Source organism: Cyprinus carpio, chromosome B9 (genome assembly GCF_018340385.1).
Source record: "Cyprinus carpio isolate SPL01 chromosome B9, ASM1834038v1, whole genome shotgun sequence".
In the NCBI taxonomy this organism is placed as follows: domain Eukaryota; kingdom Metazoa; phylum Chordata; class Actinopteri; order Cypriniformes; family Cyprinidae; genus Cyprinus; species Cyprinus carpio.
This window is the reverse complement of record NC_056605.1, coordinates 13218018-13242407: the sequence shown is the minus strand read 5'-3', so window position 1 is coordinate 13242407 and position 24390 is coordinate 13218018. Positions and strand designations below refer to the sequence as shown.

Below are 24390 nucleotides of genomic sequence, written 5' to 3'. Positions count from 1 at the left end.
CTAGATAGATGGAATTCTAGACATTAACTGTAGCAACCAAAACTTGAGACTCATTTGCATAGACTGTATTTTAAATAATGTATTTCAAAATCAACAGTTTTGGGATGTGATATCTGAGTGATGCATAGCATAAATATAAACCTGTAACTTGTTGGTTATGCTTAATAATACTCCCCTAAATGTAAAAGAGAGTTTGTAAAAGACCCAAAGTTTGTTTAAAAGCCTTACGGTTAGTCTCAAAATACTGCTTTTCACCAAATGTTTCATTCCACAGAGATGTGACCTGTAAAGCTAATTACACTTATAGAAGAAAACTATGCATTAGGGAGATGCATTTTACATAATTTTGTTTGGCAATAGCAAAAGGCTATTAACAGCATGAGAGTGCTCGCTTATGAAAGAAGCTAAAAAGTGTGAAAGTAGGGTCAAGATCAATACATTATTTCTGTGTCTTCAGTGTCATCCAAACCTAGATTGGGAGACAGGCACTAATTTAAATTCGTGCCAGAGCCCGGTGATGCTACCATTAATTCCTGATAAGAAAGGACCGTTGTACTGCTTTCCTTAATCTTTGACTGATGCTTCTGCACGATCAATATCCTTTCTTTCTCCATTTCCCTTTTTCTTTGCTTTTTTTCACTTGAAGATTGATTGTTCAGAGTTGTGAGCTGTTTACGCTCACTCCTCATGGCTCATTATTGTCGCAATTAGGATGTCTTCTGGGACTAAGGTGGGGGTGGATGAGTGGGGGCCGACATTAAAATCCACTGACCCCCCTGATGTTCTCATCTAGTCGGGGATGTTCAGCGAAGCAGTCTTTGACAGAAACTTATTGTGGTCAAGGGGTAAGAAAGCGTCTCAAACAAGTGGATTAAGTGAGAGAGATCGCAAGCGAGGGGGAACGCGAGTGTATACGTACGCATGTGTGTGTGTGTGTGAGAGAGACAGAGAGAGAGAGAGCAGGAGACGGAGAGAGGACGAGAGCGTGGGGGGTGTTTGAGTTGCCGCTGCTTGTGCTGTTGAAGAGGAAATAATCACAGTGTTGCTTCCTCATGAATTATTAAGAAGCCCTCCAGCCTCTTTTAGCTTGAGTCAAAATGCTGCATTTTCCTCTGTGGCTATAAAGCAAAGAGGAGATTTGTTGTATGTTTTTTGTTGTTGTTGTTTTTTGTTTCCTAGGTGTATCACAGCTGATAAGCTGGACTCATAAGCGTGCCGAACAAGTGCTCAGATGAGCAGTCCGAGCGCAGCACCAGGAGCATCAGCACTGGAGAGCTGGAACTGAGAGACAGAAGCAGTTCCCTCCACTGCACGCGACAGCAGCGGACGCTCTCGCTCTGCATGCTTTTTTTCCCTTCCGTTCTTTCTGGAGTTGAGATCTTGTTCGTCAGAGCAACGGGACTTAGTGGATACTGGGGCTGCAAGCTGTTATCCAAGCATCCCAAACGCAGACCTGGCTGCCCACATGCCGATCGAATTTGTTTGCAAAATCAAATTTGCAGAGGAGGATGAGAAGCAGAAAGGCAACCAGGATGGGGACAAGGAAAGCCTGATTGAAGAGAGCTGCAGCCCCCCAGCCAAGGACCTGGCCGGCTTCGCCAATGCCTGCTCGCTCCATGGGATTAACCATATCTTTGTGTCGGGTCGGCTGGGTGTCAGACAGACCCTCTGGGCTCTCGCGTTCCTGGTGTCCCTGGCTCTCTTTCTATACCAGGCGGCAAAGTGTGCCATCTCCTACCTGGAGCATCCTCACATCACGGCGCTGAATGAGGAGGCCACCCCGGAGATGATGTTCCCTGCCGTGACCATCTGCAACATCAACCGTTTCCGCTTTTCCGCTCTTACCGACGCTGACATCTACCACCTGGCCAACCTGACCGGCTTGCCCCCCAAAAACAAGGACGGCCACAAGCCCACCGATTTGGAGTATCCAGCGCCAGACATGCAGGACATCTTCAACCGGACGGGTCACCAGCTGGAAGAGATGCTGAAGAGCTGCAACTTCAGTGGGCAGAACTGTTCGGCCGAAGACTTTACAGTGGTAAGCTCGAGAAAAGTTTCTGTTATTGGCTTGCAACTTTTGCTTCAGAAAGTTAACTTTAGAGAAAAAGTTGATGGCAAAACTACGTGGGGCCATTTATTATTAGAATCGAGAACATGGTGGAGGTGTAAAGTACAATAAATGTCCAAAATCCTGTATCGGAACTGTTGGAATAGTGAGTTTATTTGCTCTTTAGAAGTGAATGTTCTGTGTTCAGATGAAACTGAGGAGTCTGCAGGTGTTTTAAGCAAATTCAGTTTATCATTATAAGGGAAACACTTTCTGTCAGTGGTGAGGTGGATAGATATGCTTTCTTCTCTGGTTTCCCCTGTAGTGACTATTCATTTGGACATAGTCTTTGTAAATTGTGTTCACAGGACAGGTACTGTTTTTCTGAACTCATGATTTCTTATAATATACCAACAGCAGCAGGTGATTCAGCTGTTCTCCTCAAGGCAGAAGAGCAGGGTGCATTTGTATATTTACTTGTGTGTTGTTTGATACCGCCATCAGTGTCAGCTGCTGAAAGAGTGCATGGCAACAATACTGCTTTGTAAAAACTCTCACTCACTTTTTATACCACCTTTGCCAAGAGTGAAGTTTTCTCAGTGTTGTATTTCAAACCTGTCACTGTTGGAATTAAATATTTAGAGTCTGAAATCATACATGATTTTTGCATTAGCTAAATTGGTTAAAACGAATAAAACAAATTCCATAAGCCAAACAAGTCCACTCCAGAAGGTCTTATATGTGTCCATCATGACGTATTTATTGAAGTTATGTGTACTGATGGATGAATGGATATGGCTTTGGTAATGGCAAAGAACATTTGTCAAGTCTTAATAGGATGTGTTGGACATACATACCTTCCTGAGATGGATAGGTTCTCCATCTTGATAACATGGAGTAACCCTTTGATGTGGTGTTGAGTTTTACGCCTGTTTCATACTCCGTCTGCAGTGCGTATGCAGTCCATGTGTGTTACATATACGGTGCAGGGGCAGCACGGACTCATTGTGCTTTCACACAGGATGCGTTTGCAGTCCACTACTGATCCGCATCTGTTTAGGCCACAAACACAACATTTGTCCATTATTTTGAATTTTTTTTTATTTATTTATTCAAAAAGCTCTTTCAGCATTGTGACACTCTTTTATCAAAGTACAGTAACAATCTTTCATAGACATTAGTTTAAACTCAAATATAAACAACGTATTTTTCATGCATTTGACTTCTAGGTTTGTATAATAAGTTGCTCAAGCAAGTGGCAACACATTTAAACACAACATTTAGCCTACTTTTCTTGTTAGGCTATGACAAAGATTTAAAATTAAAACTCACCACTGACAGAAACAGTTCACTCTCGTGCCTTTTGCATTTAAATCTTTATTCCGAGCAATCCCACGGGTCTTAAAGAACTTTGTTTTCTGCCTCCATAAAAGTGCATATATTATGGTGCTTTGTTTATCTAAAAGTGCACTTTTTCTTTTTTTAAACCTAGGCAAAAAGCCACGTGTTGACTGGGAAACACAGTAGACTTTAATTGTATCAATTTATTGTGATATTACTCCATTTCCGTGTCAATCCATGTTCATTTTTACTACAAACAATGCACTGTCTCTTTAATTCAGCGCGTGCAGCACAACAAAAATAGACTCGGTACGTAAACGATTGCTGCACTGCTACAGACGCACCACTCCTGGAATGCACTGACGGACCACAACCATGTGCAGTGTGAAAGCTCTAATCCGTTAACATGGGTGCATTAGAAAATACGCAACGCATATGCACTGCAGACGGAGTATGTGTGAAACAGGCGTTAGTCTTCTGCTGTACTCAAGGTACATACAGTATGTTTGATCCTAAGTACCATTCATGTGAGACAAGAAGTTAGAAGTGACGTCTGAGACTCTCTCAGCTTCTCTCTTCCACTGCTACTTTCTTTCACCCCTTCATTATGGTCTCTCTCCCTGTTGGCCACAGCAGGGAAAATGCCACGCTTCTGCAGAAAGATAAAAGCAAAGCTGAGAAGAGAAGAAAAAAGTGGTAAAAGTTGTGACAGCCAAATGTGAAATGTTGTCCTCACAGTTGTTTGTGCTTGCTGTTTGTTCAAGAATTCAAAGATGAATTCAAGAGGCACAGGTTATCTGCATCAGACATTAAAAGACAATTTACTCCCCTCATGTCGTTCCAAACCTGTGTGACTTACTTTCTTCTGTGGTACCAAGTTGGAGAAATTCTGAAAAATGTATTTCAATGTAAGAACATTGAATTGGGACTAGCTTTTGAGCTTCAAAAAGAATGCAAAAGCACCATGAAAGTGTCATAAAAGTAGTCTGTATGACTTGTGAGTCCTCTGGAGTCACAAAATAGCTGTGTGAGACAAATGAAAAGACCAAAATGTAAGTTTTTTTAATTTATTTTTTTATTAAATTCATATGCCTTTGCTCTCTTTAACACCTTATTCGGAGGTAATGAGAGAAGAAACGATGTCTGATTCACAAGTGTTATGTTTACATTGAATCAGTTGATATGGTCTGAGTGATTCATTCACAAACCAGGTAAGATTTGGTTCTTGTGTTTCATTAGCAGTGGTTCACTGCTTTTAGAGGAAACTATATTTTGCTGTTAAATTACTCACCCTGAGTTAAGAAGATTTTTAGCTGAAACCGTGTGCCTTGGTGATTCATAAAATGCAAGTCAGTGGCAGTAGCATATACAAGCATCACAAAATTAATACCCATGACTCTTGACAATATATTGAAGTCTTATGAAGAGAAACGATTGGTATGTGCAAGAAAATTATTAACAACATTGTTACAGACCACGGTTTCAGCTAAAAATCATCTTTACTATGGTTACATAGCAACAGTTACATAATGCACTACTTGTACTACCTTTATGATCCTTTTATGGTGCTTTTGCATAACTTTCATCAGTGTCTAAGTTCCCATTCATCATAACTTCATAAAAAACTGCAGTACATTTCTCCATTCGTGCATAACTCAGAAAGAAAGTCATACAGGTTTGGAACAACATGAGGGAGAGTAAATAAGGACAGAGTTTTATATATACATACATTTTAAGTGAAATGATCCTTTAATAAGTATTTGTTTCGGAAGATGGGATGGGCTATCCCATGTCAGCACGGGCCTCTCGCCAGCCACAGAAGGACTTCTTTATGAATTAATCTGCTTTAAGTTCCCTGCTCCACCGTTCTCTCCCATCAGGCCTGTGATCTGTGTCTGAGAGGCTGTCAGTTAGATTAGTTACAGGCATCTTGCTGTCTCCACGCATGACGAGGCTTCCTCCATCCCACGGGCTGCACAACCCGGGCAGAAAAACAAGGAGCGATTTTTGAGAAGCATCTCTTTAGCCTCTCCAGTGTGACTAGACTGCAGATGTAAGAGTAAACAGGATCACTGCGACTATCCTGGAAGCTTCATATTAACAGCAGACCGGCTGATATTTTTAGCATAAAGTGTATGAGATGACCTTAGCTGTGCTTGCTGGCCTCTGGGTGCATGCGGATCACTAGCCTGAGGAAAAGAGCACACGGCGTGTTTGTGTCTAGCCTATTCCAGATGCTACGTTTATTTAATGACTGCATCAGCAGGGAAAGCGGTATATTTTCGATCAATCACATCCCTGGCATTTAGCCCCACTACTTGGTTTCAGCAATTGCACTCGTAATATGAGCTGTTCATTTGTCATTCCCACGCCCAATGTCCTAGAGCTCTTCCCATTCAGAAACACTGCAAAAATAATCATTATATCAAAAGAACAGAGGTACTTTCAAATGTCTGCATCATAGATCATCACACTGTTTTATCATCAAACAAAAGGGCAAAAAAACCAAAGGCAAAATTTTCAAATTGGGTGTGCATATTCATTTCATATTTGTTCGTTACTAAGCACAAATGTTTAATTTATGGTCTTTGATTTATGCTGATGTTAATAAAAATAGCCTCATATACATACATCAACATAGAAACAAAATACAAATAAAACTAGCATTTTCTCTGACCACTTTGTCTCGCTTGTGAATATAAGAATTTCCTCTTCCTAGAAAGCTTATTGCAAAAGACATGCAGGACATGTATTTAAAATTGTATGAACAGCAGTCTAGAGTGTTCATGAAATCTTTATTTTAAATGAGTAGAAATTTGAACTAATCACAATTCAAGATATTAAAAAACAATAAAAAACATAAATCAAATTATCACCATGAAAACAATTGTATTTTCACCGTGATCACCATTTCTGCTTCTTTTGATTAATTAAGTCATCTACGATATTGGCACACTGATATTTTTTTCCTATTTACATTTCTGTTAGCTTGCATTGGTAACACAAATCCACCAGCATTCATGATTGGGGTTGCCAGATGCAAGAGTTTTAATCCTCCAAATAAAGCTTTTCTCTTAAATACGTAGACACATTTTCTGAACAACTCTACAAAAAAGTGCTGATGATCTGAAAACTCAACTGGAGTTTAGCAATCTCAGTTGCGATATTGCGGAAGTGTAATACAGCAAGTGTGTATTCATTTACATGACCATTGTTTGCCATTTTTTAAATCTGTGAGCAAACCTTCTCATTGACAAACTGTATATTAAAACATAAATTCAAGAATATCGATGGTATTGTTAGCAATTATGGTTGCTGAATAAATATACTTATGCAACATCTATGCTACAATACTTTTTACTTTTTTAATAGAATAAAAATAACATAATTTGGAATCATTGGAATTAATTTAGGAATATTAGGAATTTCACTCTACACAGTGAGAACCAAATGTCCCAGAAAGCACAGTAAAACCTGAAATGAGTTTAATAATCATACTAAATATGTAATAAAATAATAGACATGCAAAAAGGTTTCTGGGCGAGTTAGACTTAGGATTGGGGGGGATAGAAAATATTATAAGTTTAGTATAAAACAATAGAAGTCATTGGAAAGTCCTCATCATGATAAAAAAACACATTCCGCCTGCATGTTTGTACGTGTGTGTGTGATTTGCAGCATTATTTGCTTTCTGTTCCCCTCGACATGGGGTATAATTAAAACACTCAGCTGTTATTGACTCATGATAATTGCTCACAATAGATATCATAATAAGATGTTTAGACATAATTGAATATAAATAGCTGTGCTTCAATTTTCCTTTCCACCTAACTGTCAGCTCCTGGTGGTGAAGGGGATTGTGGGTGGTTTAGCTCAGTCCAACACGTACATGGAGGTCTTTGGTCCTTTAGCCTGCTCCATTGTGTGTGTGTGTGTGTGTTTGCTCTCCCGCTTGCTCTGTTTGCAGATGCATTTTCCGATTTAGTTTTAAGTAAGGACACATCCCTTGTGCATATATTCCTATGGATAGCTGAGTGACACTGACCTAGATTTATTTAAAGCCCAGGGTGAGGACAGGCATTATTAAAGGGCCACTTTTGGCATTTGTCATGTCTGGAACAGAAGTGTTGAGAGGTACATGCTTTAATAGATTTAAAAGAACTGAATGTGTGCGTGAACCACTCCTGGGGTATGGTGACATGCTTTTAATAAAACAAGCCACTTCAGAGTTTTTAAAATGTCAGGTATCTTGTCTGCATTTTGCAGCCATTGCTGCTTCATTGTGGAGTAAATTTTTTCAAATATCATATTTCTGTCCTGTGTTTAGTGCTGTGACCCATAGTTGTTAGCACATATGCTCCAGAACGAAGGGTCCAGGTTTAGCTGGTTAGCATGTGTTGGTAGATGCCACGACTGGCGTCCACCATCTGAAAGCAAAAAGCATCTTTTCTCCATTGACCGTCATTTAAAAGTGCTTGTTGATTGTTATAATTTATTTATTAATAAAATTACATATATTTTTTTTTTTTGTAGAAATTACATGTAAATATAAATACAACTAGCATTAAAAATGTTGGGGTTGATAAGATTTTTAAGTAAAATAGTAATATTTGAACAATTTAAAAAATATATTTTCAGATGATCCTTCAGAAACATTTGTTAATATTAATGTTGAACACAGGTGCTGCTTAACTGTCATTTTTGTACTTTTTAGATATTTTTCCCTATTTGTTACACTTGTGGTGGTCAAAACTGAGATTGAAACCAAGTTTTGGTGATAATAGCTATAGCTTATTAGGAGATTTATGAGCAATTTTTGAATGAAATCCAAAAAGGCAGTCATTATTTTATATTTCAAACAGAATTCTTTTGTAACATTAAAATATCTTTGCTGTTGGTTTTGCTAAGTTTAATGTGTCCTTGCTGAATAAAAATATTAATTCCTTAAAAAATAATACTTACTGACTCTAAGTTAGTAAAATGAATATATTAATTCACAAATATTTTATTATATTACATTAGTTATTTTTGGAGGGCTCTTAAAAGTGTGAAATTGACTTTTTTGTCTGCTGCGTTTCATATTACAGTTCAAGATGGTTGGTAATGAAGTGTTTCAGAGTTTGGCCAATTTTAAAAGGCATACTGTACTTCTCTGCTTTCGGATGCCAATCGAGCAAGTGTCATTGCTGCATGTTAACAGATAGCTTTTTCCAATATTGTAGAACTCCATGCATCAGACACCAGAGCCATGGTGCTCATGTGAGAAACATGGGTTCAGTCCAGCTCACATCATGCCCTGATCCCACAGTTTCATCTGTCTACTTTACTAAAACGTTGTGCAAAAGTGAAGCACGAGTACAGTGGCTGCAGAGGCAGCCAAAAGTTCTGTAGATGGAGCGGTGTCGAGTCAGCTTGAGGTATGAGACATGTGAGGACTTTTGGCAGTAACAGGTGTTTCACATTGTGTTAGCGAGGAGCTGGCACTCTCCTCTCCTGAGGTAGGATGTCTTTCTCTCTGAGAGCTCTGTGCTGTGTGAGTGAGATCAGGTCCCCCTGCGGGCTCAACGTCTGGCTCTTCTCGGCGTTACCCCCGCTCCTTCTTCCGTCTTCCTGACAGAAACACAGGACTGAAGGAGCGTGAAAGTGACCGCGTTCCCGCGGCTCTGTCCAAACAGCCCGTCAATTAGCCGCGAGTTCCGCTGTCGCAGGTCTCCACAGATTATTGAACCGCTGAACTACCGATACATTAAAATCCTCCACTCAAAGCCTCAGCCTTCAGTTGCCTACCTAACAGTTTATCTCTCCTTCAGCAAGCCTGCTGATGTACGGACACGCAATTGCATGTGAGAGGGCATAGCTGTAAACATACTAATCCACAAGCCATTCCTGCTTTTAGGGGACGGGGGGACTATTGTGAGTGCTTATGTTTGTGTGAAGGAGACAAGGACAGACGGAGGGAACACGCACACACACACACACACACACACACAACCAATCACAGCGGGGCTATTCAAATCCCCGGCAAATAGATCAGCGCTCTTTACGCTAAATACATCAGCAGCGGTGTTCCATAAGACAACCCACACCTGAGACTGATCGCTGTATTATGAATGCAGAGGCGGCGTTTCACTCGCAGGGATTTTTTTTTTTCCTGTTACCGTTCCTCTCATCATCCTCCGATTTAGCAAGCTGACTACATCCGAAAAGTCTACGGATCAAGGGATAGCGTATTTTAACTTGGTGAAAAAAGCAGGGCCCTAATATTTGGAGGCCGTAAACTCCCTCCAGAGTCCACAGAGACATTAGTTCGCACTTACATTTATGTCTTTCTGACAAGCTGTCCGGCGAACTGTTGGAACGAGTGTATGTGAGCGAGCGTGCATACGTGCTTCATCATATACTGATAGACTTGGAGGAGAAGATTGATAGTAACCCCTAACTTCGGCTGTTTGCTTCACCCTCCCTCCTAAATCAATATATTCCTCTGTCAGATTGCTTCCCAGGCCCTAGCCCGGGATGACTAATTATCTTGTTCCTCTGGTTTTGGCGGGAAGTCTGCTGTGTTTGATAATGAGGAGAAACCCATCCGTATGGATACGTTTGCAGTTTGCGTAGAGCTAAATGCATGCTTACCAATAAAATAAGCTAATGCAGAAAGATGAATATACTCTTTGGCACACTGTTTACATATGCCGCAAGAAATTCTGTTCCAGCTTATTTTTCATTCAGAACTTCCTCTTCCCCTTGGCTTAGAGGCAATAAGAAACTGATAAGCCCTGAAGAGGAGCACAGCGCTCGTCTGTCTTCGGTATCTGACTGGATTTTAATCGGGGTGCACAACGATATTCTGCGGCCAGTTTCTGAGCCACATGTCAAATATGTCGCCACAAATCATAGCTGTTGCTAGGCCTCGTCTAGGAGAGGCTCAGATCCCTGTCTTTCATCTCTGCCTCTCTTAAAGACTAAATGTCACCAACTTTAAATAATTGTATAACGTATTTATGCTTTAATTTAGTATATTTAAAAATATACAAAAAATGTACCCCCCCCACAATTTAATTGATTGATGTGATACTGAAAACTAGTGTAATGATGCTGAATATATATATATATATACACAACCCTAGTGTTAATATATACAATATATACAACCCTAGTGTAAAAAAAACAACAACTTTATTTCATAAGTACATTTGTTTATATATTTATTAAGTATATTTCCATTAACATATTTATTGACATATCACTTAAGGCTTACTGATATCAAAATATAATTAAACTTTATTTTGAGTATTTCTTTATTGCACAAATTCAAATTTTATGCCTTATTTCTTAATATTATGCCTAAAATGTGTTTTAATATCACTTAAATAAGGATTTTATGATCTTTAAATGCAAGCTATTTAAAGTGTACCTGGAGTATACAGTACTTGCAATAGTTTCACTTTTGCAGATTTAAAGGGCCAGATTCACAGACAGGGTTTAGATTAAACCAGGATTAGGCCATAGATCAATTAGGACATTTAAGTAACTTTTTTAAATGTGCCTTAGATAAAAACACCACTGTACTCTTGAGCCAAAATAATAGAACTGACATTTTTTCGGATCAGTCAGTGCAAGTTTCTTTTAGTTGATACTTAGCACAAAATACATTTTTGATCAAATAAAGGTTATCTTGGTGGGTATAAGAGACTTCCTCTAAAAACATTATAAAAACGTACTGACTGCAAACTTTTGAACAGTAGGCCTAGTGTATGTAGAATTTATAACGAAGATAAACAAATGGAGTAAAAAGGTGTTGTGCATTGCTATTTAATGATACCTAATGCATTAACTAACTAATGTTAACTAATGTTAAGTGTAAAGTGTTACCAAAATTTTCATTACTTCCAACTTCAAAAAGTTTAACACATTGTACTTCCAAATATGTTGCCATTACTTATCACAAATATACTGGTTATGGTTAATGGTTATCATCATGCTCGGGTAAGAGCTTGAATCTCCCTAAGACTAAAATCCTAAAATCTAACCAGCTACAAATGCATGTTAAAAATTCATCAGGCCTTGCGAATGGGCTGGTCCGGGTAATGGATGTGCATTTCTCCTCTGTCTTCGCTGCCACAGTTTAATTACTGTGTGAAAAAGCAACATATGCTTAAATATCAAATGAATCGTACAAGTGAAAATCTTTGTTCTGCTTAGTGCATGGAAATGTCATTGCGGAGAGGGTAAGGCAACATTAAAGCGGAAAATAAAAGAACATAAATGTCACTCAGTGTATTCTGGTCTGCGGTCTAGCAGAGCATGAAGGGCTGGCATGTTTGCTTGGTTGGACGATTACCCTGTGCTCTGAATTATGTCGAATGTCACACACTTGGCACTGCCTTTTGCTGATCTTTGGGGTTTGTTTGTACACTTGCACGCATTACGAAGCAGAGTGTATTGTTTCGTAAAATTTGTGTTGACACCTGGAATTCCTTGTACAGACAGGTCCAATACGAATAGCAAATTTAGCATCAGCATCTCCAATTCTCTTTGGATTGCAATGGCAACATGAATTCAGTTTGTTTTATATTTATATATTTATACAGCTGCTATTATGCTGTGGTCTTCATTATAATGAAAGTAAACAGAATCGTCAAACTGCTATGAAACTATGAGCACACAATCAACTGCTTATCAAAAATCACCTGTATACAATGAATGCAAATCTTGCAGTCAAACAAACAGTGAGTATTTTCATCTTGTGCTTGCACAATGAATCTAAACCTTCCTAGTCAAACAAAGAGCGAATATGTTCATCTCTGTTTTGAGCAACAAACCCCTTTGCTTTAATCCTTCCCTCAGGAGACGAATGCAGAATGCCGCACCTCTTCACCCTCTTTCTCTCTCTCAGCACAGATAGCAGCTGAAGGCTCTTCAACACAAGCTTCCACAGGGGAGTGTCATTTTGTTTTTCTTCTGCGAGCGGCGGTGAAATGGATACATTTTGTGGATTAACAGTTTTAGTTAATTTGCATTAATTTCATTCTTTATGGACTTTCATTGGTCCATTGGTAGGACTGTTTTTATTTGATATTTGATAGGGCTTATGAAAATTTTTCGGGGCCCTTAGCTTGTAAATGCAAACACGTATTGTAAACTTAGCTAGATCCATTTGGCTCAAAGTAATCTCTAATAATTCTCTAGTAATTTTATTCAGTATGTTTATTTGTTACAAATAATAAGCGGCATTGCGTGTGGTAAATGATACTGAAAGTGCTCCTGCGTGACTGTAATTATCTGGCAACAAGCGAGTCTTAACGAGGAGCTTAGAATGGGCCACTTTGGACAACTAACTATCTATAAAGACCCTAGGCACTCGTAAACACACAAAATGATTCCTTTACACGATTAAAGAGACTCATCCATTTGAATACAACAAATTGTATATAGTCTATATGTACACAAACCTTCCTATGTGTTTTCCTCCCAGTGGACAATGACGTTCATGAGGTATGCGGTGCATCAGCCAGTCATTCATCTCAAGGTTTCACCGATGTTGACAAACCACTCGACCTTCAGATGCATGGAAATGTCATCTAATTCATCAAGCTCTGCTTGATTCGCCACCCCTCATTTTCCCATCCAAGTACATTTCGGTTATGAAGTGTCCTGAAGAACACATTAGACTGTAATGAAGCCACTAGAAAGGACAAAATTACTTTGCATCATGCCGCACAGTGAAATGAGGTGATGCAGCATCTATTTATTCAGCTGTGTTCTTTAAAGGACCATAGTATGAAAATTGCATGACTGTGCATTGGAAATGACCTTGCGGAGAGTAATTGTTTTGTAATTTAGCAGAATAAACAAAGGCAGGAATGGATGCTAACTTTTAAACTGTCTTCTTTTATCTTTGCAGCTAAGGTTCGTGTTTGCAATGAGGCAAGTTATGAATTCCGTTATTAAAATAAATGGTCGTGTAAAGCACCTTCAGGAGAAATTCGGGCGAGTTTGCAGCAGCCGGCAGGATTTCAGTGTTGATAATCAGGGTGCTGACATACTGAGTGAAATTTTTCTGACACCTTTGGAGCACTAATGGCTGAGGCTGTTTACTACTGTAAGCTGTAGTCACACATGCTGTAGGCTAAAGCTGTTTGTGGTCACAGAACCAGCCAAAACAGAGCCATGATGTGAATATGTAAATCGTAATTGTGGGTACCCATCCTGTCCCATTTTCTTCTTTTAGCATTCAACCGAGTTTGAAGGACAGGAAGAAAATTGAGCTTTTTTTGTTAGCGAATAGCTTTTATTGTAATACATTTTTACTCCCAGACAGTAGATGTATGTAGCTCAGTCTTCTTTTAAAAAAGGTTTCCCACATTCTCCCTCAGTTCTGAGAGAGTACCGTCAGTTCGGCGCCTGTGTGAAGTCTCATGCTTTTGATGTGAAATTTGCTCTGTGTGATTCAAGGCCATGGTGGACATTTGCAGTATAAGAACTGCTGGCAGCAGCTGGGACCCACTAAACGGCCACCCAGTGTTTCTGACACATTCATAACCAACAGAGGGAACACATTTCAGTGTTCGATATTCAGCTAGACTCTGCTGGACTTTATTTTAGACACCAGTTTCTATATACAGTGGCATCCCACTAGTCTGAGACCACTGGTGGATATGTTTTGATTTCACATTTGTCTGGTTTAATACTACTACTTTTCATTTTGATGTAAAATAGACTTCCATTCAAAAGTTTGGGGTCAGTATGATTTTTTTAATGGTGCCTTATGCTTACCAAGGCAGCATGTAATGATCAAAAATACAGTAATACTGTGATATATATTTTTATTTGATTATTATTATTATTATTATTATTATTATTATTATTATTATTATTACAATTTAAAATAACTCTTTTGTATCTGAAAATGTAATTTATTCCTGTGATAACAAAGCTGAATTTTCAGCAGCCATGAAACATTCCTTCTTATTATCAGTGTTGAAAACTGTGGTCACACTTTATTTTAAGGTCCAATTCTCGCCAAAACAAACCATTAACTATGATTTTTCCTTCATTAAACTCCTAATTTGCTGATTATTAATAGCTGGTAAGGTAGTTGTTAAGGATGTGATTAGGGATGTAGCAATATGGTCATGCAGAATATGTGCTTTATAAATACTAATAAACACCCAATATGTTAATAATAGGCATGCTAATAAGCAACTAGTTAATAGTGAGAATTGATCCCTATACTAAAGTGTTAGAAATACTTTTTTTATATCCTGCTTAATATTTTAACGAAACTATGATTTTTTTTTTTTTGATGAATAGAAAATTTAAAAGAAAATTATATATTGTTATATTTTGTGACAAATGTCTTTCCTGTAACTTATAATAGTATTAACTTCTTTAAAAAAAGACTGACCCCAAACTTTTGAACAGTAGTGTATTTTTTATCAGATATAGAAATATAGTACATTTAATAATTTGAGTGAAAATGTTGTATTTCAAGTACTTGCTGTGCCAACATGCACTCAAGCTGACACGAACATAAATTCGTACTTATTTGATTATTGACCTATTAATAATGTAGAATATTAAATATTTCTTATTTTTGTATCATGATCTTTCTTTGTTTAAATGTTTAAAAAATGTTTAATGTGGTGGCAGACTTTTGGATCCCACTGTACTTGGACATTGGTATAATTCTTAAGTTTGTTTTTAAAGACATATTCAGCTAAACATATGATAAAAAGTTAGTAAAAATACGGAAAAGAGATCATTCCAAACTCAACTGGATATTAGTAATTCATTTTCCTACAACCCAGGTTGTGACCTCTTTCAATCACAGTGTTGTCCTTTCACCCGACAGTGCCCCCAAAGATTAATTCTGTTTGTCCTAATGTATGGTAATGAGAAAGTTGTGTGGATTTGATTGTCAATAACTTGAAAAACGGCCCTGCTGCCTAAATGCTTGTGCCGTTCAATAACCTATTAAAGTTGAATCACAGATAAGTTGGCGTGCATCAGGAAAGCAATCTGAAATTTGTGCTGACATTGATCCAGCAGGAAAGGACCTGATGGCTCCGATTAACACTTGTGTCCCGGGAGAGGCAGAGAGAGAGAGATGCTGGGCTGTTAATATCGTGTCATGTCCCTGGCTTTCCCCGGCAGAATGAGCTCCGTTTATGAGCTCGATATAAAATCTAAAAGCAAACAATTGCGTGACTCGCCGCAGAATTGTACGAGGAATTTGTTCTCGCTTTCTGTAGCAGGAAGCAGAACAAATTGATTGATTTCTGTTTGGTAAGTGTTTCATGCAGAGTACACCTGTTCATTCAAAACAAAAGAAGTCTAGTCCTCGTTAATTAATTTCAAATTAGCTTCATAGTGCCACTCCTGAGAGTTCTGAGATTTTCGTTTGGGTCCACTTTTTAGGGAGCTTTGCATTAATGCTGCTTTCATTTTAGTGGGTTTTGCATTTGTGGCCACATAAATTTGCCAGAATAGAAGTTGCCCTCATCCATGTAGCATATTTCCCAAAACGCATTTCCAAAATAGCAAAATGTCAAAGAGAACTGCAAAACTGAAATGATGCCTCATCCCTCCTTTGTTTTTCATTCACGGCCAGTGATAAGGGCGTCATTTAAAGTAAAATACATCTTTTAATGAGGGATAGAACTCTGGCTTGTGTTTGCAATTGCCCTTGACATTCTCGTTGGGATTAAAGAACAGCTAATGGAGCACCTCAGGAAGGATCCGTTAAGACCAGGAATAAATGTCACAGCTGTTCAGTCACAAATCACGGTGCAATTTTTCCCCTCTCTTTTCTTCCTTCTTGACCTTCATGCCCTGTTCTTGGGAAAATGAAGAACATGTTAACGTTTCGTTTATATGCATAAGCCCCTTGAATGAAGCCCAGAATCTCATTTGCCAAGTAGATAGTGAATGTGTGTTTTCTGAAGGTGATATTTTAGTACAAACATCATATTCCACAGAGTGAGCCGAGCGGGTTCTTACCATCCAGCCTCGACAGCTTAAAAAGAGCAATGATGAGGAAGGACCTTTGAAACGAACTAAATGCTGCTTATAATTTATAAGCTGTAGTTGAGAGACATTTGTAAGGTAGCAAGCTACACTACAACCCAGTAGTGTATCACTATTTTTGTCTTGTTTAGCAGTTAAAAAAGGGTGAATTTACTTTTAAAAAGCAAAATTCTATATGATATTAAGTAGGGGTGTAATGGTTCACAAAATTCAAGGTTCGGTTTGATATAACACAATTAACGATGGAAGTTGTTAACTGTTATAATGTAATTGTAATTGTTACAAGTTCATTCATAATTGCAGTCCAAGTCCAAGTCTTGAGTCTAAGTACTAATATATCTTGAATTAGGTTTTCTTTCCCAAGAAAAATGTATGCTTTTTTTTAAGCATACATTTTGTTAGATTTATGCTTAAATAATTTAAGATTTAATTGTTAAAATTATTTAATGTTTTGAGATTTTTTTTAAAGCTTGATGTCTTTTTTTTTTTTTTTGCTCAAATTAATTTAGTTTTAACCAAAAACTGGAAAATCAGTCAAAAATAATTTTTTTTGTCCTAAAATATATTATTATTATTGATTTCATCATTATTATTACAATTAAGGATTTTGAGTGAATTATGCTAATGTAATTAATCTCAATCAGTTACAGTATCAAATTTGGAACAGATGAAATAACACTTAATTTAGTACTGTTAGTTGTGTTGGATCTGCCAGCAGTGACATAGAGGAATCCTTCAATAAGGTATTCTAATTGTTCTTAAAACACATCCCATTTTAGATCAACACTCAGTGCATTTCACATAATCATGTCCTCATTTAATGTGTAATTGAGATGAAACTGAGCCCGATGCCAGGCATTTTTTTTTTTCCTCAAGGCCACTGCAAATTTCTTAGACAGAAAATACTGCATATTTATGGCTGCCATCACATGTAATGGAACCACAGCATTCACAAAGTCCCTCTTTGACAACTTTTGAACCAATAATGAAACCACATAGAAATGAGTCAGTGGAAAGCTTTAGATTATACATGAAAAGGTAGCAACGCAGCAGGTGTAATGAAGCTCACGACGAGGTCACCTCTCTCTCTTTCACTCTCTCTCTTTCTGTTTCTCTCTTTCTCTTTCTCTTTTTTATGAATGCAGCTCTTGGAGTGTGGCTTGATCTCTGTAGAAAGAACATGTACTTGGATGTTGCATAAATAAAAGCATTTCCAACCCAAACAGTGGAATAACTTGCCTGGGATTAGCATTTCATTAAAATAGGAGTGTGAGGGTTTGCAGACAAAAGGTGTGAACCGTGGAGCAATAGTGGGACCACGTTGGTCTGCCTGCTTGGAATATGTAAGAGCCCGTGAACTCTGGTTTGAAAAGCTCACGATGAATTAAACATGCAGCGTCTTTACCCTGAATAGAAACAACTTCTTGTATGTTTAGGGATGTCCACAAGGTTGTTGACTCTGAAATTAACTTTATATCACAAGCTTGCTCTATGTTTTTTAATTATTTATTAGACATTTTGCATGTGATGTTATTAGTGTCTTTTCACTGTTAACCAAAAAGAGAAAAAAAAAGAAAACATTCAACAACATGATGCATTTACATTTTTAGATTCTCTCAACTATTGCCACAAATCCTTAACATTTAGAGCACTATTGTTCAGTTTGAAATTATTCCTTCAGTCAGCTGTTTAACTAGTTGGGCAACATTTTGGGGATTCTGTAGTGTTATGTAAAAACATGTTTTTATATAGTTTCAAGTAATACACATTTATTAGTATTTGTGACTCAAAAGCTCCTATGGACTGGAAAAGATGTTGCTTATTTTCACAGTGTGAGAATGTACAAAATTTGAATGTGGGATTACTTTGAGTGTTTACATTATCATGTGGTGGACCTCTGAAATGCAGATGGTCTCTTTGTTTGGGTTTTTAGTCCATTGTAAATTCATGTTCCAGTTTCATCTGATGTTTATGGGTTTATGGGTTAAAGCCATGTGGATCACCATTTATATTATTAATGCCAAGGACTTTTTTATTTTATTTATTTATTAAGATTTTGCTTGGTTATACTGACACACTTTTTTGACTATTTCTTCTGTCTTTGATATGTTACTACTAACTGTTGTTCGACTTTTTTGTGGACCATTAGTCATTAAATGCTTGGTAAATGCCGCATTTGTCATGAAGGTCACAGACACAGAGGTGATTTCATTTATCAGACTAAGTTGTTCACAGATCATCATTTCAAGGTCATTTCCATTTAGGGTGAAAGTGGTGATAAATATGTGGGTGAGTTGTACACTTCAAAAAAAAACTCCACATTTACAACTATTACCAACAAAATTTCTGGAATAATATTTAAAGAAAATGATAGGCAGGTATTATAACACTCACGGGAAATTCTCCCAATCACAGTGACTTACGCGGAACAATGCATTTCCCCCTCACCCTGGCAAACAGATGACGGTATCACTGCTGGACCGTGCCACTTTAGAAAAATGAGTGATTTACATGATTTCATCTCAAATTTCATAATATTTGTTTTTATTTATTTTTGCACTGTTGATTATTTTCTTATCCAAATATTTTCAGAGGAGGCACTGCATCTCTTCTCAAAGAAACTGCCCCTGGGAGGTACATACAACAGAAACAGAGAAAGATAGGGAGAGACTTACTGAGAGAAAGATTTGTATTAAATTGTAAATCCGGAGCCAGGAACATCCTCTACAGTATGTTTAACAGAGCAAGTTGGAAGCAGACTGTTAGCAGGATAATTTGGCGAAAGGAAGGAGTCTCCCGCTGTCCAGTAGCTGGCGTTTTCTGTGGCATGAACATGCAATTACCCTTGATTTCATTTCTTGCAGATAAGTGTCCCTGCTCACCGGAGCAGCAAACGAAAGGAGTCAAGGGGCTTGTTGACAGCGGGGCATGTACAATCGCAAGAATCATATAACCTGCCCATCATTAGGGCACAGAGCCTCATAAAGCAGTCGACACTCAGATGAGCGGATACTGTAAATTCAATGCTTCTTTCATGCTCCCAGCAACTGGTCAAATTAGGGCTGTTTCGCCAGATGAAGTGAATGTCAGTCCACCTCAGCCTCTCGTGGTTTTCGTGTCATGCTAGGCCTCCCAACGAGGCTGTATTGAGAGGACTCACCATGGGGCATAAAGAGAGAGTAATGGTGGATATGAGATTGGCCCAGCGGTATCAGCTCTTTACTTTGACCTCGATAACTCAACTCGACAGTCTAGGGTGTGCTGCGAAAGGATACTAGGCATAGATGATGTTGCAAACAAGCTTTGAAGTAGTTTGATTTGACCATGCAAGACAAATTTCTCACCTTTTTCATTAACAGAAAACCTTTAATTGAGGTGAGATATCTCACTCAGTCTTTTCTGTGTTTCATGGGCCAAAAATTCCCTCCTAAGACAGTATGTGTTCTCTCCATTTGGTTGATAACATAGTGTATACAGCACTGCACCCAGAATGTTTTTTGGGCTGGTTATGATCGGCCTGCTCAAACCAAGCGGTGAAAGCAGAACGTGTTGTGTATGCAGGTTTTAGCCTTTCAAGCTAAACCTAGGAAGCTTTTACAATGGAAATGCTTAGCTATTAAAAATAACAAAAGCATGCACATCCCAACAAATCTAAATGTAGGTGCTATATAATAACTAAAATTATGATAATTATTATTGTGTGTTATATTATAATATATATTACAATATTATATTTATCATGTAACATTAAATATGTTTGGATGTTCCAGGAGATTTAAAGATTGTATTTCTTTGTCTTCTTTAGACTTCTTTAATTACAATAATACTTTCTAATGCTTTTATTTATAATGCTTACTTATTAGACAGCACAGATTTGAATTAGTCATTTGCAGTGATATCAACTACACATTTTATAAATTTGAAAAATATTTCGATTCTGCATTTTACCCTATTCATTGTCTGTGTGCAGTCAACTTAATGTCACAGTGTCTGTATATCTTTAACAATGTAGATGAAGAAATTGATAAACCTTTATATGTATGTGCGTACCTTTATATGTGTTAATTAAGCATTTGCCTCTTAGAAATTCATGCAAAATTTACATAGACCAAATTTTGGTCACACTTTATTTTGATAGTCCACTTTAGACATGCTACTAACTATAAGTAACTTTGCAACTAAATGTCAACTAATGCTCATTAATTTGCACCTGCATGCCTACTAACTCTCAGAATAGACTGTAAGGTTAGGTTTAGGGTTAGTAGAATAAGTTGGCATATACTGTACTTGAAAAGTTTCTCATAGTCAGTATGTTGTATATGTTGTGAACCCATCAAAATAAAGTGTTAGAAGATATTAAGCAGACAGTCTACTAATACTCTAATGACTGCTAGTTGACATGTAGTTGCAAAGCTACTTACTGTTAACAGAATGTCTAAAGTTGACTATAAAAATAAAGTGTAACCCAAATTTTCACTTCTATCAGTAATGGAATGCAAAGCAATGTGAATATAAAATACTTTTACTGGAAAACTGGACTCTTGGAAGAAGGTGAATATGTGAGTCAGTTTTGTCTATTGTACAGAGAATTACTTTAATTGACCAGTTAACATCTCTGTTTGTCATGCCTGGCTGGTTTCCACAAATCTTCCTCAACAATAACCGTCCTCGGTCACAAGACAAGATGAAAGAGTGTGTTCTGTAACATACTGATGTCAGGATTCGAAGCAAGCTCATTCCAGAGAGTCCCAAACTTTAGAAGCTTTTTAATCAGTTTGCTCAGAGACTCCGGCTAGCCTCTCTCCGTTATCGGCTCTATCATCTATCTGGCGAGAGTATATTTGGGATTCTCCTTATATACTTAATCATCCTGATTACAACAGGTGCAGGAGCCGTCAGGCCTGGTGAGAGGCTGGAAGGGGTGGGAGAGGGTGTGCTGGGGTTTCTGCGCTGACAGGGGAGCGGTATTAATTCTTGCCCTCTGAGAAATTAGGCTCTGTGTTCCTTTCCTCACTCCTGGTGCTTTGATCAACCCCTTGCGTGATTAGAGACTGACCCTGACATGACTGGCCCGAGAACTTGTAAAAGAAGCATGAGGGGAAAAAAAGGGAAAACTTTCTCTGATGTGCCCAGGAAAGGCGGGAGAGAATAGAATCCGAGTTATTCTGAAGCTGTCGCTCCACCCCTGCTCGGTGTCTGGTGGGTAATAAAGATTTCATGTATTCATTTTACTCAGGCAAAAATTGCAATCTATAATGACCTGACATTTCTTTTTTAAAACTAGCCAGAAGCCTCATGATTTGAATGTTAAGCAGTGTCCCGACTGACTCCGAGCTTGACTAGAAACTGCTATGAATTCTATCACCTCACCTCTTAGTGGACTTGCGAGAGGCTACATTAATGTTGTGGCTTCCACACTAAAGGGAGTATGCTTGTTGAATCATTATAGAGCTGTGCAAGCCAACCTGCCTATTTGTAGAAAAAGAAAGATAGAATAGCGAAAGCGTTCTTAGATTGTAAGGGAGAGAACCACGTTTGGTAAAAAACAGATAAATAAAAATTGGATGTGGAGTGGGTGCTCTGAGATTGCAGTACAAGATCTGTTGATCAAGTCAGGTCTGTAATACATCTACCTGATTGGTGTGTTCCCTTTGGAGTTTGAGTTAAATTCCTCATGTCACCCCAGACACTGCGTCTGGGGAAAAGAGATGTGCCCAAACTTCAGAGGCTGGCTCGGTCCTAGCCTTCTGTATTAAAGGGAAATCTAATACAATTTATCAGCTTTAGCGTGGAGAGTCATGGAGATTATGGAGTGTGTGGAGGCCTGATCATTTTGCATTCTCTGTAGGTTCTCAAACCATGCCTGGAGTTGCATAAAATGCTTTAAAGCCTGTCAGAGGCGCTTTAATGTCGAGTTTTGCTTAATCACAGGGTACTTCTGCGGCGTTTACCCTTATGTCTATCTAGAGTTTATATGTGTGCTCTGCAGGGCGGTATGTGATCTTGAAGGTGCAAGATAATGTTTTCTATATGCCACATTTCTAAGACCAAGGCCAAATGTGCTGGAGAGCTGTAAAAGAGAAACTTTGCCATCGTACAGTTGTCTGAACATTTCAGTTCCTTACAAATTAGTACTAGAGATGTGTGTGTTTTACTCAGTGCTTTGTAGTTCTGTCTTTTCAGGTCTTTGGCTTAATGGAAATCTTTTTTTTTTTTTGGCCATTTATGCATTAACATTCCATGTTCTGGAGCACAAGAGAGACTCACAATAGATGACAAGTGTGGGAGATGTGTTGCACACCTGGCAAGCAGATGAAAATCCCTTCCTGAGAGGCTCTCAGAGACAAGCTTGAAGTGTTCCATATGGAGAAGCTGGTTTATTGAACCACAAAGTTCATAAATGCAGAAAGCCAAACCCTTGTAACGTCGAGTTGCTGAAGTTCATGCCGCATGCTGTTGATGTGCTGTATAAAAGGCCTTTAAGCAAATTAACAACCACTTCATATCTTCATTTCCTGTCCCAAGCATTTTGTTATTGAATTGCCTGAAATTGATTTCTCACCAAACTTGTTTAAAAGATGAATGGAATTATATGAGCCATTGCTGCATGTAGGTGCATCAGATGGGGAAACCCATCTGTTACCCCCACTAGCCAAGGCACAAGTCCCCAGACATAGCTCTGGCCAGAACACAAAGATCTCTCCATAAAGGACGAGGCTGCTCTCTGGCTAATCCCATCTATTTCAGACCTGGTTGAACCCATCTGTTGCAGAACGTACCCACATAGGTATCACATCAATTATAAAATCTTGTTTTGGCATATGTTAACGTGTACAGCATACGCAGAAAACAATCAACTACATAAGTGCAGATTGCTCTTCCTGCATGCGATGAATTTCTATTAAACCTGCCATCCTCTGGTTGTAATTTAAACCAGGCTGCACTGATAACCATTACCAGGTTGCACTGATAAGTACTGTGACTAGAACTCGCTGATACTGATACCTGTATTTTTATGATATAGTGGGAACTTTTGGCCAACTTGCAACAACTTACAAATTCTGGAGGTGTTTCAGGCTTTACTTTCTAGTAGTGCTGAGAAGTTTTGAACAATTTTCCCTCATTGAAACATAAAAAAAAAACGAATTCACTAAATTTAATCAAATTTCCCAGCGTGACTCCTCCAACATCAGGGCCTGAGCCCATGAGCCATTTTAGACTGAAATAAAGCAACCCGGCTAAGTTATCCCAATAAAATTGTGCACTGAACATGTTTTTTAACCCTGTTACGTTTATAGGCTGTTGTATTTGACAAAAGTCTAGGCTTATTGATAAAACTTATGAAAATCATTCTCCATGCACTTCTGGAGTGAATAAAGTCCAAAATGTAATTTATCATGCTTTAATGAATAATACTGAAGAAAACAATAGTGAAGAGCTTCTAGCGAAGTCAGAAAATTAACTGAAAACGAGGTTACACTTTATTTTAAGGTGTCCTTGTTACAGTGTAATTATGTATTTAAGTACTGAGTCATATTAATTAACTACATGTATTTACTATGTGGTTAGGGTTAGGATTATGGTTTGGCTTAGGGTTACTTGCATGTAATTATGCATAATTTATTGTTATTATAATAGTAAGTACATGTAACGTGTAACAAGGACACCTTAAAATAAAGTGTTACCGATTGTGAGTAAAAGTGTGTGATTTAAAGAAAAATTTAAGTTGCAGCTTTAGCAGTTATCCTCCTGTCATCCTGTATCCAGAAATGTAGCATCCTGATGGATGTGACTAATTGTTGTTGTTGGTCATTATTTCCCACTGAATACTTCACTAAGAAGTACTTCACATTACTAAAGTTAAATAGCTATGTCGCGAGTGGTGTTTTTATAAAGTATAAGGTAAAAGAAGATAAAGCTAAATTTCAGCTCCTGTAGCAGGGGCTTGGTTTGTATTTCCACATTTATAT

The 24390-nt window shown here is 38.1% G+C and overlaps 1 protein-coding gene across 1 annotated transcript in view; it reads left to right on the top strand.

Annotated features, from left to right (window-relative positions):
• The first annotated feature begins 547 nt into the window (after nt 1-547).
• LOC109096295 (acid-sensing ion channel 4-A-like) overlaps nt 548-24390 on the top strand; it is a 72739-nt gene continuing 48896 nt past the window's right edge. The window contains 1 exon segment of the mRNA XM_042731032.1: nt 548-2041. Within this exon segment, the coding sequence (XP_042586966.1) occupies nt 1466-2041 (576 nt within the window). The 5' untranslated portion in view covers nt 548-1465.